This window comes from Antechinus flavipes, chromosome 1 (assembly GCF_016432865.1).
Source record: "Antechinus flavipes isolate AdamAnt ecotype Samford, QLD, Australia chromosome 1, AdamAnt_v2, whole genome shotgun sequence".
In the NCBI taxonomy this organism is placed as follows: domain Eukaryota; kingdom Metazoa; phylum Chordata; class Mammalia; order Dasyuromorphia; family Dasyuridae; genus Antechinus; species Antechinus flavipes.
Genome location: NC_067398.1, coordinates 628,241,888 through 628,259,072, shown reverse-complemented (window position 1 = coordinate 628,259,072; position 17,185 = coordinate 628,241,888). Strand labels below are relative to the sequence as shown.

The 17,185-nt window shown below is 34.7% G+C and overlaps 1 protein-coding gene across 2 annotated transcripts in view; it reads left to right on the top strand.

The window, feature by feature from the left end:
- DNAAF11 (dynein axonemal assembly factor 11) overlaps nt 1-17,185 on the top strand; it is a 95,524-nt gene that overhangs the window by 72,637 nt on the left and 5,702 nt on the right. Inside the window, exon 10 of one of the 2 annotated variants that reach the window (XM_051971106.1) lies at nt 16,700-16,778. In XM_051971106.1, the coding sequence (XP_051827066.1) occupies nt 16,700-16,778 (79 nt within the window). Of the gene's footprint in view, nt 1-16,695; nt 16,779-17,185 lie in introns of both variants that reach the window. The other variant, XM_051971105.1, reaches the window with a different exon arrangement.

The following is a 17,185-nucleotide window of genomic DNA, read 5'->3' as shown; positions in this document are numbered from 1 at the left end:
CTCTTTGAGAAATGAAGGACAACAACAATGGGGAATTTCTGCTTCTCCCCTTTAAATGTTATCCTGAAGGTAAGAGGTGACCACCAGAGCTCATTGAAAGCATATGGTCAGACCTATGCTTTAGAAAAAAATCCCCCCAACAAGATGAGAAGAGGGTAAATGGGAGCAAGAAGAAACTTGAGGCTGGAGACTGGTAGAAGACTATTGCAATAGTTCACACAGGAGGTGTTGAGAAGAGGGTAGATGGGAGCAAGAAGAAACTTGAGGCTGAAGACTGTTAGAAGACTATTGCAGTAGTTCACACAGGAGGTGCCGAAGGTCTGAACCAGAGTTGTGGCTGTTGGAGGGGAGGGAAGGGGAGATACTGTGAAGGCTACAAATGGCAAGAGTTTAGCAAGACGTGCAGAATGACACCAGGAGAGTGACTCTGGATAAATGAGGGGATGGTAAAGCAAGAGAACAGTTCAGAGCAGGAAAGGAGTGAGGTTGGACACCGAATTTGAAATGTCTCTCCCCACCCCGTTTTCTGCCTAGCCACCAAAAGAGTTAACTTAGTATTATGGGCCAGAACTCTGAACTTGAAACACGGATTCTTACAAGGTGCTAACTCAGTGGAATTGATAAAGACAATGGTTATATAGTTTAGCATGGTGATTAATAGTTCTCTAGTCCAATACACGTATTTAGTACTTAATATAGTTCTACAACATTCACACCTATGATAATGTAATTATAAGAGAGAATATAAGCTGGGAGCCTCAGCCAGAGTCAGAGTCAGAGAAGACAAGCAGACTGGAGGTGGGAGCTCAAGCTCTCAGAGGCAAGGAGAGAGAGATTCATTTCCATCTTCATCAGCATTGTGGCGGCTCTCCTGAGGGACCAAGAACCAGAACCAGAGAAGACAAGGGGACTGAGAGACAGAGATATTCCATCTTCATCAGCCTTGTGATGGCCAGCCTGCATTTTCTCCACTGAAACTATTCTTGTGGTGATTACTCTACTGAAATGAAGGCTGCTTCCAGAGACCTCCAGAAAACCAACCAAGGACATTACAACTTAGATCACTGAGCTTATCATGTCACCCTTTGCTCAGTGGCTCCTGTAATTACCAGGATCAAATGTTAACTCGTTGACATTTAAATCTCCTCCCAGCCTCCTCCCTTGTGATCTTTCCAGTCTTGTAACTCATTGCTGCCTTCCTAGCTCTGCTCAGTCTAGCTACACCGGCTTTCTTAAGGTCTTTTCTCTCTCTCATGTTGTGTGTGCTCTGGTCATGCTCTTTTGGTAATGGGTGAGTCCTTTGGAAAGGGTTTTTGAAAAAGGTCTCTGATAAGACCATTCAAACAGAATTTAAGTTCATATCTGGTAGGATGATTTTTCTGGGTTTCCATCCTGACACTTTTAGGCATATTTTAGAGCCTCGGATATAATGCTCCAAAGCAGATTCAGAAAATATTTTATTTCCACATTTCCTTCACAGGACACTCGTTCCTTCATTCTTGCCTTTGCACTGGTTGCCATGCATGCTTGTAATGCATTTTTTTTTTTCACTTCTGCCTCTTGGAATCCCTGATTTCTTTTGGATAGCTCTAGAACTACCTTTATAGGAAACCTTCCTTTCCCCCCCCCAAATTAATTTGTATTCATTTTGTACATTTTATGTATATATTTACAAATGTCCATGTTGTCTTTCCTATTAGAGTGTTAGCTCCTTGAAGACAAGAGCTGCCTCAACTTTTGTTTTATTGTCTCCAGTACTAAATTCAGTGCCTGACATATAATAAACATTTAATATTTATTGAATAAATGACTTGTTATCTGATGTTGATGCCACATTTAAATGCTTCTTCTACACTGCCTTTAAGGTCTAGTTAAATTTCTTCATTACCCATGAAATCAGCATTATATGGCAGCAGGAAACCTGGATGTGAAAACAAAAGACATAGGATCAAGCCCCTTGGGCTTTGATGCAAACCTCAATTCTCTAAATCTCATTTCTCTTCTTTCTGCTATTCAACAGATATTAATAGTAATTACCTCATATTGTTTTGGGCACTGTGGATGCAAACAAAGAAAGCAATAGTATCTACCCTCAATTAGCTTATATTCTTTATATAATGGGAATATCAAAACTTGTGCTACCTGCTTCACATGTTTGTCATAAATTCTAAGTATCAGTAACTTCTATGCTCATGACTCCTAAATTTGAGTTTGTATCCCTTTTCTCTTTTCATGAATTTTAATCAGTCAACATTTGTTAAGCATGTACTATGTTCCAGGGAATATGCTAAATCCAAAATATATTATTACTGGAGGCCACAATGGACTCCTGTTTCATTATGTATGGACCTTCCTGAAAAGGAAATAGGGCATAAAAATAAATGAAATGAAATTGAATTTGAATATATTTTAAAATTTAACAAATGCTTTGTCTAGCTCTCCTCCCTTCCTTTTTTTTTTCCCCAGTGCTAATGAACTATTTTGAGAAGAATTGAGCTTTAATATAGTGTTGCAGCTTGATATTAAGCTTAGTGAGATTATGCTAACACGCTTGAAGTGATAGTTCTTGTTTGGTAAATTTTAAGCTCTCACTGAACCCTGAGGCTTAGAATAAGTGACCTCCTTTTCATATCTTCTCTTGTACTTTCTAATTGCCCTCAAATATATATGATTATGCTCTTTTCTCTAATCATTGAAGTCAAGCATTTCCAATTATATTGTAAGCCTGTTGAGGGTGTTAATCACGTCTTATATTTCTCTAAATCATCTATTGGATCTAGCACAATGCTTCTAATCCTCAGTTTATAATGGATTATCGAAACAAAAAACAAGTTGGTACATTGTACCTATATATCCTAATAGTCAAATTCATTTTCACCAGCATTGGAATTTTTGAGGCTATTTCCAACAAAGATGAAACTTTAAATTATTTAACAGAAAATCTGAATTTACTGAGTGGCTTGCTCAATTTCACCAATTCATTAAATTAAACTCTAATTTAGATACTCTAGTAGGACATTAGAGACACATTCCATGAGATATTTCAAGGTTTTTCCTTTGGGTGTTTAAGAATAATTAATTGAGATTAAGAAAGTTGCCATCTATATATCCATTCTGATCCAGAATAACCTGTGGATATGCTTATAGCTCAATATGAATTTAGCAAAATTGTAGTGAGTGAAAAGATGCAAAGTTTACATTATTTTTTATGAATAAGAAATGAATGTTTTTCACACACACATACATACACATATATACATACATATATCCCTCACTATATTTTATCCCTCTCTGCTAAGTAGGTACATGGTTCTGAGCCCTTTCCTTCCTCTTAGCATGCCATTATTTTTTTTTTAAATTTTTATTTAAAAATTACTTTATATTGACAGAATCCATGCCAGGGTAATTTTTTTTTTTTTTACAACATTATCCTTTGCACTCGTTTCTGTTCCAATTTTTTTCCCCCTCCCTCCCTCCACCCCCTCCCCTAGATGGCAAGTAGTCCTTTATATGTTGGATATGTTGCAGTATATCCTAGATACAATATATGTTTGCAGTACCGAACAGTTCTCTTGTTGCTTAGGGAGAATTGGATTCAGAAGGTATAAATAACCCGGGAAGAAAAACAAAAATGCAGATAGTTCACATTCGTTTCCCAGTGTTCTTTCTTAGCATGCCATTATTATTATTATTATTATTATTTTTTTAGGATCCCTATCACTTCTTATTTCATGTTGCACTTTTTTTTTAAAATTTTATTTTATTTAATAATAACTTTGTATTGACAGAATCCATGCCAGGGTAATTTTTTACAACATTATCCTTTGCACTCGCTTATGTTTCGTTTTTTCCCCTCCCTCCCTCCACCCCCCCCCAAGATGGCAAGCAGTCCTATATATGTTAAATATGTTGCAGTATATCCTAGATACAATACATATTTGCAGAACCAAACAGTTCTCCTGTTGCACAGGAAGAATTGGATTCGAAGGTAAAAATAACTCGGGAAGAAAATCAAAAATGCAAATAGTTCACATTCGTTTCCCAGTGTTCCTTCTTTGGGTGTAGCTGTTTCTGTCCAACATTTACCCATTGGAACTCAGTTAGGTCTCTTTGTCATAGAAATCCACTTCCATCAGAATACATCCTCATACAATATCGTTGTCGAAGTGTATAATGATCTCCTGGTTCTGCTCATCTCACTTAGCATCAGTCCATGTAGGTCTCTCCAAGCCTCTCTGTATTCATCCTGTTGGTCATTTCTTACAGAACAATAATATTCCATAACATTTATATGTTGGAGTTCAAATGTGGGGTTCTTGTTCTTCTATAAAATATTATAAAAGTTCTCTCTGGGTGCCTTCCCTGGAATCAGGATTTTGTCGGTCCCTGTTCAGGCGCCAAAATGTTGTGAGCTTTTTCTTCTCAAAACGCAGCCAGGTGATAAAAGTTCAGATCTTTTATTATCTCCAATATAGCCCGGTTACCTTAGAGGCCTATCTCTCTGCTTGGTTCCAAGAGCTCTCTCCGAATGTCGCCAAATCCAAAGGTCTGGTCCTTCAGCCTCTGCCTCTGCTTTCTTCAGCCTCCAGCCAGCTCCACTCTTCATGCCATTCCAGTGAAATCTCGACTTGTAGCTTCTTCACTCTGAAGAACTTCCTTGACTGGCCCATTGAAGCTCTATTTATGCTAGTGCTCTCTGGCCCAAAGAGCTTCAAGGGAGGTATGAACTCATTGAACTCCAATGAGTAAAGGTGTGAACACAAGCCTTGTATTAATTAGTTCTACTTAGTACCTTGTTTCAGGTTCTGGCCAAAACATCTTCTTGATTAGATCAACTCTAATTAGTTAGCAGTTAGTAAGGATTCCAACATTCATATACCACAATTTACCCAGCCATTCTCCAATTGATGGCCATTAGCATGCCATTATTGAAAAAAAATCAAAACAAATAATCAAAACAGAAACGTTGGTAGTTACTTCACATTATATTTCATAGACTCTAATAAATTTCAAGTTAGTTTTAGCATTGCCATTATTTATGTGTGACTTTAGGTTCAAGTATGGTGCTTAAGTTATTGTGATGCTCAGAAGTAAGCTTATCTGGACTTCCTCTTCACTGAGCTTTCTCTTCAAATGCAATTTGGAAAAACAGCAACTAACAATAGGAATCAATAGCAGTAATTAAAAACAGTATGTAACTGGATCATACTCATACCTGTAGCTTGCTTAAGCTTTATTTAGGGAAACAGAGACAAGAGTTATATATCTCAAGGTGAGCACCTTTCCTGCAGTTTTGGAATGTTACCAGAGCCAGGGATGCAGTTACTTACACTAGGGTTTTATTTATTGTTAGTCAGGATTCCAATTAGAGTTGAGGAACTTATTCCTTTGGTGGATTTTGTACCTTAAATGGGGACTCATTAGCTAGTGATCTTGTCTAAAAGGTACTTGTCTTGATTGTAACCTGTTCCAGGTTGTATTTACCTTCTCTTTTTACCTGGATTCAAGTTATACATGACTCCAGGTTCATATTGAAAGAGATTGTGCATGATTTATTGATTATCTGAGTGTAAGAAAAATATTTTTATCCCAATTTACAAAATTAATTTTTCTTTAATGCAACACATTTTGGAAACAAAAATGCTTTGCTTCAACTGATTACTAGAGGGGAAAATCTCTTAGCTCAGACATGACTTCAATTATAATATAAAATGTTTTTCTAAGTTTATTACTGAAATTCTCCCCTTTTCTCCTCTATATTTTTATTATTATTTCCCTTTCATGGAGAATCCTATAACTTTTTCTTTAATTTACCCCTATTAATCTGAGAGAAAGAAGCTAACAAAGGAGAGGGGAAAAGAACAAAAGGGAAAGATTTTTTTCTTTTGAGTTCTCCACTCTCTTTTTAGGCCCAGAACACTAAATTGAAGGTTCTTTAGGCTATTTTGCCACTGAAGTAGTTAACCTATTTTTTTTTTTTTTTCTATCCTGCTTCTCAAGAGACAGATAGTTGTGATTTTTTTCCTTTGAAGCTCTGCAGGAGCTCCTAATTCTTCAGGAGAGCAGAAACATTCTTAGTCTCATAATTCAATGTGAGATTTTGGGGAAGACAGGCTATTTGCTTATAGGAGTTGGATACCTGGATCTCACAGGGAGCCTGACCTTTGTAGAACAAATTGCAAGCACAGGTCATTGTACCCTCAGGGTTCAGGACTGGCCCAGCCAATTAAACCAGCTGCTATACCCTAGGGCCATCTTGATACAGTTACTTCTACCCCTGTATATCTGTTAGTAAAACTTATGCAGGAAAAGCCATTTTTGGGTACAATCCACATATCAGGCCTCGGGAATCCTCTGAATGTGGTAATTCATATTCAAACAGATGAAAGATGATTGTAGAAAGAGTTATGTTCTAACAGGACAAAATAAACATAAGGATGAGTGATATATTACTTTGACTTTTTAAATATTACTGATAAATTACTGTGATAATATAAGTGATATATTAATGACTTTTAAAAAAGAGATCATATGGAACTAAATTTCTGGGAAAAAGGAGACGCTTTAGAGATCTTACAGACTATTCATCTAACTGTACAAATGAGAAAACTAAAGCCCAAAATGGTTATGTGACTTGGCCATAGCCATTTAGTAGCAGAACACAGCTCTCATGACTTTAATACCCCTATTCTTTCTACCATGCCAAAGTTCAGAGAAGAGACAGGAATGGGGAGATATCTGGTGTTGATGAACCATTCTACATTTTTAAAAAAATAAATAGGCATTGAGAAGCTAATGAAAATAAGCAACAAGGATAATTTAGTCAGTTTAGTTAGGAAAGACTTTTCTTCTTTGAGGAAAGACTTTTCTTCTTTGAGAATAACTTTGGCAAGAAACATTTTTGGGAATGAGGAAGAAATATTTTTTTTATTATTTTTTCCACTTTTATGCTGTAATATTTTGATAATCTTTTGTGTGGTACCATCAGCAGGGCATAACTTCAAAACAGTTGATTCAGAGAGTTTTGTTTTATTTTTAAAAAACCATTTATGCATGTGTATACACATAATTGCTTTATATAAAATATCAGCAATTCCATCTTTTATCAGTATATTTTCTCCAATCATCTAACTAGATATCTGTTAAAACAAAGCTAAAGTGTTTGAGTCTCTTTCTCTAAGTATGAGTGTCCCTTAAGGCCTGTATCGGCTTCTCTCTCTCTCCTTACTATCCCCTGCTTTAGTGAGATCAAGCTTCACATGGATTCAGTTATCATTTTTATACAAATGATTCCTATATATCTGTATCCAGCCTTAGCCATCTTTCTAAGGGTTAATTCTGTAACTACCTCGCTTTGAATTGGATATCCCAAATTCATTTTGGGATGAATATGTCCAAAATAGAACTTACCATCTTTCCCTTCAATTCCACCCTCTTCCAAGCTTCATAATTCCTGTTGAAACCACCATTATTCTTCCAATTCCATAGAATCATAGAATTTGAGAGTTGGAAGAGACCTCAATGACCATGTTTGTAGACAATAGGAAATGTATTGGGCAGGAGGGAGTTTGGAAATAAGTGAAAGGAGGATGACAGAGGGTGGAATCTGTTGGATGAGACAGGATGGAATAGGATAAATTGAACAAACAAGGAAAGAAGCTAGTCTTGGTAAGGAATAAGAGCACTTCATCATATGACAAAGGGGTGAAGGAGGAGAAATGAGAGAAAGTATTTGAGTGATTGGAAATGAGGAAGAGGGGAGAAGAGAAACTAACTTTGAAAAAAGTAAACTAGTTTATTCTTCCTAGAGAAATCCCTTAAGAGGACTTTTTTTGGAAAGTTGTTCTATCTATAGTAAAAAGTGGCCTTGGTTTTATTTTTTTAAACCAAGGCAGCAAATTTCAACTATAAATTTTCATAATTGCAGAATCTCACAATTAAAAATGACCTATGGTCCAAAGTAATTCAACACCTGAATAAAATTCCTTTCTATAATATCTTAAACCAGTCATGATGAAGGAAGGAACCTATTATCCTAATTCAGGAAATTTCATTTTTCTATAGTTCTATTTTTTAGGACATTTTTCCTTGTAGCCAGGAGAAATATTCTTTACTGAAACTTTGATTAACTTCAACTCTGAAACAAGGGGAAGGCAAGTGCAATCTTTTCATTAATTTTGAAGTTATCTATGACATACATATTCTATCCTAAAAATCCAAATGTTTAAAATATTCATTATCATTCTGCAGGTACTTGGTGATAAGTATCAACAGGAGGAAATTTTAAGGAAATTAACGATTAACAATGAATTAGATTGATATATGGATGATATAAGGAGGCCTAATTGCTGTGAGATTTCTGTTAAATGACTAATTTTTGAATTGCAAACCAATAGCTCAAAATTTCTTGGTATCAAAACAATTTAGACAGATTGAAAATACTGGGAATAGAAATTTCTTGTAGGAATTTACTTATGCAGTACAAATAAAGGGATTAATGGCATATTGGAATACTCTGCCTACTGGCATTAGTTTTCTGAACATTTGGCATTAGGTAAAAATAATTTTGGAAGTAATTTTCTAAGAAATGCTTTATACATATAGTATAAACAATATTGCAGCATTAAAAAGACTGATTCTTGGGGCAGTTATTATTGGAGGAATTTCAATGTTATCTCGTCATTGCCATGTAACATACTGAGTAACATTTGAGTAGAATTTTGAGAGATTATGAAAGAATTTAGTTATAATATTGTAAAATTATGTTGGTTTAAATCACATGCATGAATTTTGAGAGGTTATGAAAGAATTTGGTTATAATATTGCAAAATTATGTTGATTTAAATCACATTGCATATTGACAGTAGTGAATGAAAAAAATCAAGCAGAATCTGCAAATAAAATATTTGCACATATAATTCTTAAAGAATTGTTTCACATACTCAGGTTGACGTAATAACATAAAAGTATGATGTCGAGCTCTTTCAGTAATGAGTAAAGTCCAGCCTTTTACCCAGCTTTAAAGGACTGCCACATGTGGCTTTGCATTTTATGACCATCACTTTTTTTTTTTGCACCTCTCTGGTATCCAAAGCAAATTATGCAAGTTATTCTACTTTTGATTCTATATTTAGTTATAGTTTATATGATATGGAATTTAAAAATTAATACATTCATATTGTATCAATCAGTCAAGTAGATACCTCTTATAGGGAATGGGTTCCTTATTATTAGAGTAATTCAAGTAAATATGAGATGGTTATATACCAGGGATGTTTCCATAATATAAAAAGCTAGATGATCCCTTAGGTACTTTATGAATTTAAATAATAAGATTCTCTAATATTAAAAATATGATCACAATTTTATGATATTTAATGATATGATTAATGATACAATTGAACGATTTGTCTAAACATTTTAAAAAAGTAATTGTTGATAGCTTCTCCATGATTTAATCTCTGTTTGTCTCAATTTCTTCTACTGTAAAATGAATAAAATAATAGTATTTACTTCGCAGGATTTTTGTGAGGCTCAAAGGAGATAAAAAAACTACTACATAGTAGGGTTTATTTACTTTACATTCTCTTCCAATAAGTTCAAGTAATCATTAATGTTTATATTAAATAAATTTTGAAAGGATTTGAGTCCTAAAGCATTTTTGAAAGAAGGAATGAAAGAATTGCCAGTCTATGTGGGCAATTATGGGGTGGGGTGGGGTGGGGATACATAAGGTATTGATAATCTTTGTGTTGCAACATTCAACTATCTTGGATATATTACATCTTATATTAGTAGTTGATATTCAAATTGCTGCTTTAAATATATTAAATCTCCTAATACCCCAGATTTCATTGATCTTAGTTGGAGCTGGGGTTGGGGAATTTGAGATTATATAGCACACATACACAAATATATATTTGTCATTAGTCATATATGCAAAATAATAAGTGCCAAATACTTTAAAGAGTTATAAAACCATGTTTTATGAATGTCAGAAGAAAACCGACTGGGAGATCCTTGAAAAGCTTTTTGGAAGAAATGGTACTTAAGATATTTTAAAGGATTAGTACAAATCAGTGAGAGGAAAAAGAAGACACTCAGATATCTCAGGCACAAGAAATACAAGTATGAGAATGAGAAAACAGAAGACTAATTCAAAGAATTGGGGTGTGTGTCTTATTTGTCAGGAGCAGTAGGGTTCATATAGGAGAGCAGTAGCTAAGATTGGGAAAAGATTATAAAAAGCCTCGAATGTCAGAAAAATGGTTAAACTTTACTCATATTCATTGATGACCCACCGAAAATTTTTGAGATAGGGAGTAACTTGACTGAAGTTTTACAGATGAAGCATGCATATGAAGCATGGATTGAAAGAGGAAGAAAGTGGAGGCAGGAGAACTGTTAAGAAATTCCTGCAATTATCCATATGGATACTAATGAGAAGTTCTAATAAGGTTATATGAATAGGGAAGATGAGAAGAAAGAATCAAGTGATGTGGAGATAAAATCAACAGGATTTGGTAACAGATTTTTACAAGAGAAATAAGAGTGAGGGGAGAGTCAAAGATAGTGCTAACATATTATCTTGCTATTACTATGAATAGTGGAAATCCTGGCATCTGGGTCTTAATTCTTTATTTTTCTGGTTTTAATTGAGAGAGATAATCCTGTTTTTTTTTTTTTTGTTTGTTTGTTTGTTTTTGTTTCTGTTTTTGTTTTTTTTTTTGCCTGCAAAGAAGCTTTATAACTAGATCAATCAGAGACATCTTTTTTTAAAAAAGTAAATCCCAAACCAAAAACCTTAAATTCTGGAGCGCAGCAAAATTTTCTGTGAAGAAAAATTCTAAATTTGTTAAGCTATTTGCATTTCTTTAAACACAGAGAGTCTTTGTCCTTGCTTATTACACAGAAAAATAATAGTGTTGAAGAGGTTTTGTTTTTTTTTTTTTTTTTTAAGATAGTAATTAGGCACATGTTCCATTTTCTTGTTAATACATCTGCAATGTTAAACAGTTTTAAGTTGTCCCAGAAAAAAGTTGGGATCTTAAAGAGTCAAAGATTCACAGAATTAGAAAGGACCTAGAGATTACTCATTCCAACCCATGCCAAAATAATCTTCTCTACAATATCTCCAACAAATGATAAGTCCTGTTCTTAACAATCTCCAGCAATAGAAATTTTGCTATTTCCTGAGGCAGCCTGTCCTATTTTTGAACGGTTCAATTCTTGGGATTTTCCTTATAGTAAGGCAGAAATCTGTTTCTCTGCAATTTCCATTTACTCTCCCCAGTTTTGCCCTCTGGGACCAAACAAAACAAGACTAATTCATGTAAATATGAATTGTAATCATCACAGAATACAATAATTATGTGAAAATGTAAATATTAGGGTTTTTTAATCATATGCTAATGGAAAAGGTACAGAAATCATTATAAGAAGGAGATTGTATATAAAAGCATATGATTTTCAGGTAAAAAAAACACTTGGGTGTTTTTAGTGTAATTTCTGTATTTTTAGAATTAGAAAAATGTCAGAGGCTTTTTTGGGCAGTTAGGTGATACAGTGAATAAAGCTTCAGCACTGGATTCAGGAGGACTTGAGTTTAAATCCAGCCTGACACTCTTACTAGTTGTGTGATGTTGGCCAAGGCTCTTAACCTGTTTGCCTCAGTTTCTCCTTCTGTAAAATGAGCTGGAGAAGAGAATGATAAATCATTCCATTATCTTTGACAAGAAAATATCAAATGGGGTCATGATTGCAACAACTCAACAACAACAACAATGCTTTTCTTAATTTCAATTTCATATGTAGAATTAATATGTGAATTTGGCCTTTCAGTTGGTCCTGGAGGCAGAGAACTTGGAAGAATGTCTGATAATTAATATCTGGGATATCTATATGGAAGGATGTATCTTACAGAAATAGAAATAATTGTCTGGTATAGTAAACTGATTGACTCATAATTTGGGGAAGCTTGGTACAAAATTTTTGAATACAAGTATGTAGAGGGGAAAATACAAATAATATTGTCATGGAAGGAAATGTGCTACCTCATCATCATCATCATCAGGTAAGAAAGAATTAGGCACAGAGGCATCATGTAGTAGTGTTTTTAGATTTTAACTATATGGACATCGATAGGCAACTGCAAATTAAATTCTTAATTTGCTTCATTAATAATTTGAGTTCAGGAGATGGGGGAAGTGATAAAGGGAACTGTTATTCTGGACTTAATTCTGACTCTCATAAGGAGGAACTAGTTGCTCCTGGAAGGATCTCACCACTACAGTTTGGAGTTTACTATGGAGGTAGGGAAAAGTTGGGAAAGATCCAACCCATGCTAGACTTGTGAAGAGCAAATTTCCAAGAGACCAGAGAAGGGTTAGGTAAAATCGCTTGGTGAAAATTACCTAGAAAAGTAAGTCTGCCTAAAAGAATGTTTTCAGTTTTAGAAATAAAGATTCAGACAATTCCAGCATAGAAGAAATAAAGTAGCTGCCTAAAGAGATCAGTGGGGATACACAGGGAAATCATATACAAATTTGGATTTTAAAATCATGTTTATAGAAAATGACATTCCTGAAAACTGAAGTTGAATACAAAAGTGGCGCAATGCTGAAACCAAGTAGTAGGAGTGATAAACACTTCTCATAAGCTAAGGTTAGTGAATGACAAGGACAAGAAAAATGCCATTTCAAGCTATTTTAGGGGCCAAAACAAAGCAAAAAAGGGGATAAGATGTCTTTGTTAAATAGGACTATAGCAAATAATGATTGCGAGGAAGCAAAACTACTCAGCTTTTATTTTGTTTCTATTCTTTGCCAAGGAAAATAATCTTTAGGCTGGAAAAAGAATAAAAAATATCTAATAAGTAGAAGAAACTAAAAATAAATGATAATAAGCAAGCAAGAGTTCGAGTAATAAGGCCCTGATGGATTATATCCCATGCAGCTGAAAGAACTGCTAGATAGAGTTTTTTTTTAAAAGTCTTGGTGAATGGGAGGGAGAATTCAGAAGGACCATAAACAATCATGTTACCCTAATTCATACCCTCCAAAAAGAAAGTCTTTACCAAAAAAAAAAAAAAACCCTTTTAAAAAGACCACCTTTTTTTTTTTTTAATTAATCTTTAAAATACTGATGAACAAATTCTATTCAACTCTTGGCAAATTTTAAAATATATTGTTAAAAGAATAGTATGAGAATATTTAGTTATTTTCAGATATGTCAAAGGTTATCATAAAGAAGAGTGATTAGATTTCTTGGGATTTATCCCTTAGGACTGAATTTCCAGAAATGGACGCAAGTTTTAGTGAAGCAGATAAGAGCTTGCTTTAAAGAAAGCATTCTGAAATTGGAGCTTTATGCAAGTAGAATGCATTCTCTCAAAAGATAGTCTCTGTCTCTTGTCAGTAAAGGTCTTCAGAAAGGTTGATTTTTGGCTTTTTTTCAATTTTATCTTTTCCATTCTAGGTGGGAGGGAGGTATCTGGAGCATCCCAGCATGTTTTTCTGGCTGGTGGTTCATAGAATTTGTTTCAATTAGGAGTTGTAGTATAAGACTTCTGAAGCTCCTTCTTACCTCTGATCTCAACTATTCAGTGTCCTGTACTGAAAGAAATATACAGAAATCTTTATAACATTAATATTCTACAAGTTATGTGGCTGCAAATCATATAACCCCATAATCCCCCCAAAATCAATATTGAAAGCTACCTTAAGGTCAGTGGAAAGACAATAATGGAATTAAGTTGCTTGTGACCTACTGCAAAGAGACAAATTCAGGTTTGCAAAAAGGCTTGCATTTGGACATGAAGAAAAATCAAAACAAAACAAAACAAAAAAGCCCTTTCTAACAATTAGAGTTGGCCCAAACTGAAATGGCCTACTCTTTTGGAGTGCTTCAAGAAGAAAAGATAGATGACTTTGTCAGATTTTTATAGTAAGGATTTCTTTTGCAGATAGATTGGGGAGATGGTTGCAGAGGTTCTTTACATCTCAAAGCCTGAAATTCTGCGATTTTTGTGGAAAGTATGAATATAACCATTGTCTAGCAACCTAAGAGCTGCACTTGAACCAGATTCAAACTTGGGATGGTCCCCTTCCACTCCATTCCCTAGACCCCACTCATAGTTTGATTTAGGAAATATCAGACTATATCTTGATATGGTTCGTGTGTAGCTTCCAAATATATAGATGTAGTGTCAGGCTAACCTTTTAATATTTGTCTATTTCTCCCTTCTATTGTTATTAATTTGAATCCCACTGACTTTGTACCACCAATTATTAGGGGCCAGTAATTCTTACTCTAGTTCCATTTAACTACTTAATATTGATAAGCTTTTTCAACGCTGTATTTATTTAAAAACTATAACAAGAACAAACTTAGAAGCATTCCCCTCAGTATTTTGGGACCATTCCCAACTATGTCACTTCAATCTGGGGTGGGGCACTAGGATCAACTTCAGTTTGTACCTAAAGCTTATTTCATAAAGTGCATATATTAGCACTACCAGATCAGTCATTACAACCTTCACTAGCATGGGTCCATGTTGCTTGAGACATCAGTTTGGTCTGGCTACAAAAACCAACCTGGAATGCTGGGTTGCTCCAGATATCTCACTGTCATCTACAATAGAAAAGATAAAATGAAAAAGCCAAAAATCAAGGCCCTTTTTTTTGGGGGGGTGTGACCTCAGAAGGAAGAAGTCCTGAAGATCTCTTAAGATATGGATTCTTTCTTGACTTGTTGAATGAAAGGCTGAGTGAGCTCCCTCAGGAGAGACTGAAGCAAAAGTGATGTGGCTGACTAATGGTAAGCCAATTAACATATCTAACAACAAATGCCTCTACAACCCATTCAAGAGCCTGCTATTCAATACAAAGTTAACTGACTTGAACAAGTGATAAAACATCTGCACCTGTTCTACAGTTTCTCCAACGTACCTCCCTGAGGCGTCACCAGGATTTTGTCAGTGTCTCAGAAGCAAACTCCCTAGACTTTTCATTAGAAAGATACTGGACTCTTCAGGTCCCTTACAAACACTCAAAGTAATGATACATACATTGGGTACGGCAGTTTTTATTCTTTCTCACATAATGTACAAAACTACTTCAGTAATTTTCAATAGCATGGCAATAAATGCTAACATTGTTTCTTTCCAGTGAGTTATGCCTTTCAAACTCCTAAAATCCTCTATGTCCATAGCATCATACTGTGGTTTGCATTCTTCTTAGTAATTAAAGCTAACTTTAAATCCCCCAGAAATTTTATAGAGCTCCTCTTTATTCCCTGAGACCTACACAGATATCTAGATAAATGGTTTTATTTTGTGGTTGGATTCCCCTATAGGGAAACGTTCCCAGTTTACTAATAGGGTATTCCTAAACACTTCTGATTAATATATTCCCTGCTCCATTGCCCTCAGGAACTATTCTAAGCTCCTGTACTTTCCCCTGTCGGCAAACCAAGGATATTGTCTCTTACTTTACTGAGAAAGTTGAGGGCATTTGATGTAAGCTTCCTATTCTTTACTCATCTTCATCTTAAAAACTCTAATATTCATCTCCTAGTCTTTCCTCTTGTCCTTCAGCTTCTGAAAGTAGAAGTACTCTCTCCTTGCCCAAATCAACCCTCTATGTGAGTCCTTGATCCTATCCCCTCTAGCAGATCGCATCCTCAATATTCCTTTCCTTTTCATCCTTCAGTTTCTTAAATTCTAGGTATGAGATCTGCCCATTTAACAGATGTAGAACAATGTGGGATGGAATCAAAGAACTGATAGTACACTGAAGTTATAATAGCGCGAACAAGAGAATACTGTGGATCAGGATGGTGAAAAACTTTCCATGTCAGGCTAAGAAGTTTCTATTCCATTCTACAGATATTAATAATTTTTTGAGCGATTGTTATGCTTTAGATTACTACTATACTATCTTGACATCTTTGTGAAGGATGAATATAGTCAGTAAAGAGTGGAAGTCAGGGAGCCCATCAGGCTCTTGTTGTAGGTCATTACAATAGTTAAGCAGGAAGTAAGGGTAACTTGAGCTAGAGTCCTAGCAGTCTGGATGGAAAAGATGTATAGACTTGAGTGAATCTTAAAAATAAAATAGGCAGGATTTAGCAAATGTTTAGATAAATCAAAGATTACTCATGTCAGCCTTTTTGACCAGGAGGATTTTGATGGCATCAATAAAAACAGATAAATTTGAAGGAGTAAATTTTGGGGGGAGATCTGATGAATTGGAGCATGTTGGATTTAAGGTGTCATTAGAACATCTAAGTGGAAATGACAAGCAGGTACTTGCAAATGTGAAAATGATGCTTAAGGAAGACATTTCAGTTGGATATGTAGATTTTGAATTTATCTCCACTTTGAAAGGTGATAATTGATGGTCTGGAGGTATAGTCCAACCAACCATGTTGTTATGCGTCTTTGTGCAAAGACAAATTATCTGTCTCATAATTAAAGGTTCTAAGCTCATCTCATAGAAATCATTCAGTTCTTATTTTATTGAAAAGTACTTGTTTAGTTTAAGCATACCAAAGTTTATTCTTTTGGATCCTGTTAGCTGAAAATTTGTTAATGTTTAATAATCTTTAACAATGTATATCTACAAACACATTATGTGTAGTTTTGGAAGATATATCAGGAAATAACAAGGTACTGTTATTCATTCTTTGTTTTAGGTAGGAGAAGTAATTACGGCTAACAGAAAAGCACGTACACATGAGAAAAATAATGAAAAAAACAAATTGCAACAAAAGAAAAGGTAAAATTTTTTATTTAAAACCTTAGCTTTCCATTCTTGACATTTTAATTTAAAGCAAGGAGATTACTGTTCAACCATCCTGTAATTATACAAAGTAAAAAAACAAATGATTATTATTAAATAATTAAATTTGTCTGAGAAATCTGAGACTTGAAAATTGTGATTTGTAAAGGTGCTGGTTGCAATGGCTTCAGAAAAATACATATAACTACTAAGTTATTTACAGATTATTATTACAGTTACAGATTTCCTATCATCAGCACATACCTTGCAAATGTGTATGCCGATATTGTAACCACAGAAAAGAGTAAGCTATATTTATGAATAAGCTATATTTATGCCTCTAATCTAACATGTTCAAGGCGTTGGGCACATCTCTGATTAAAGGCGACAGCTGAGTTTGTGCA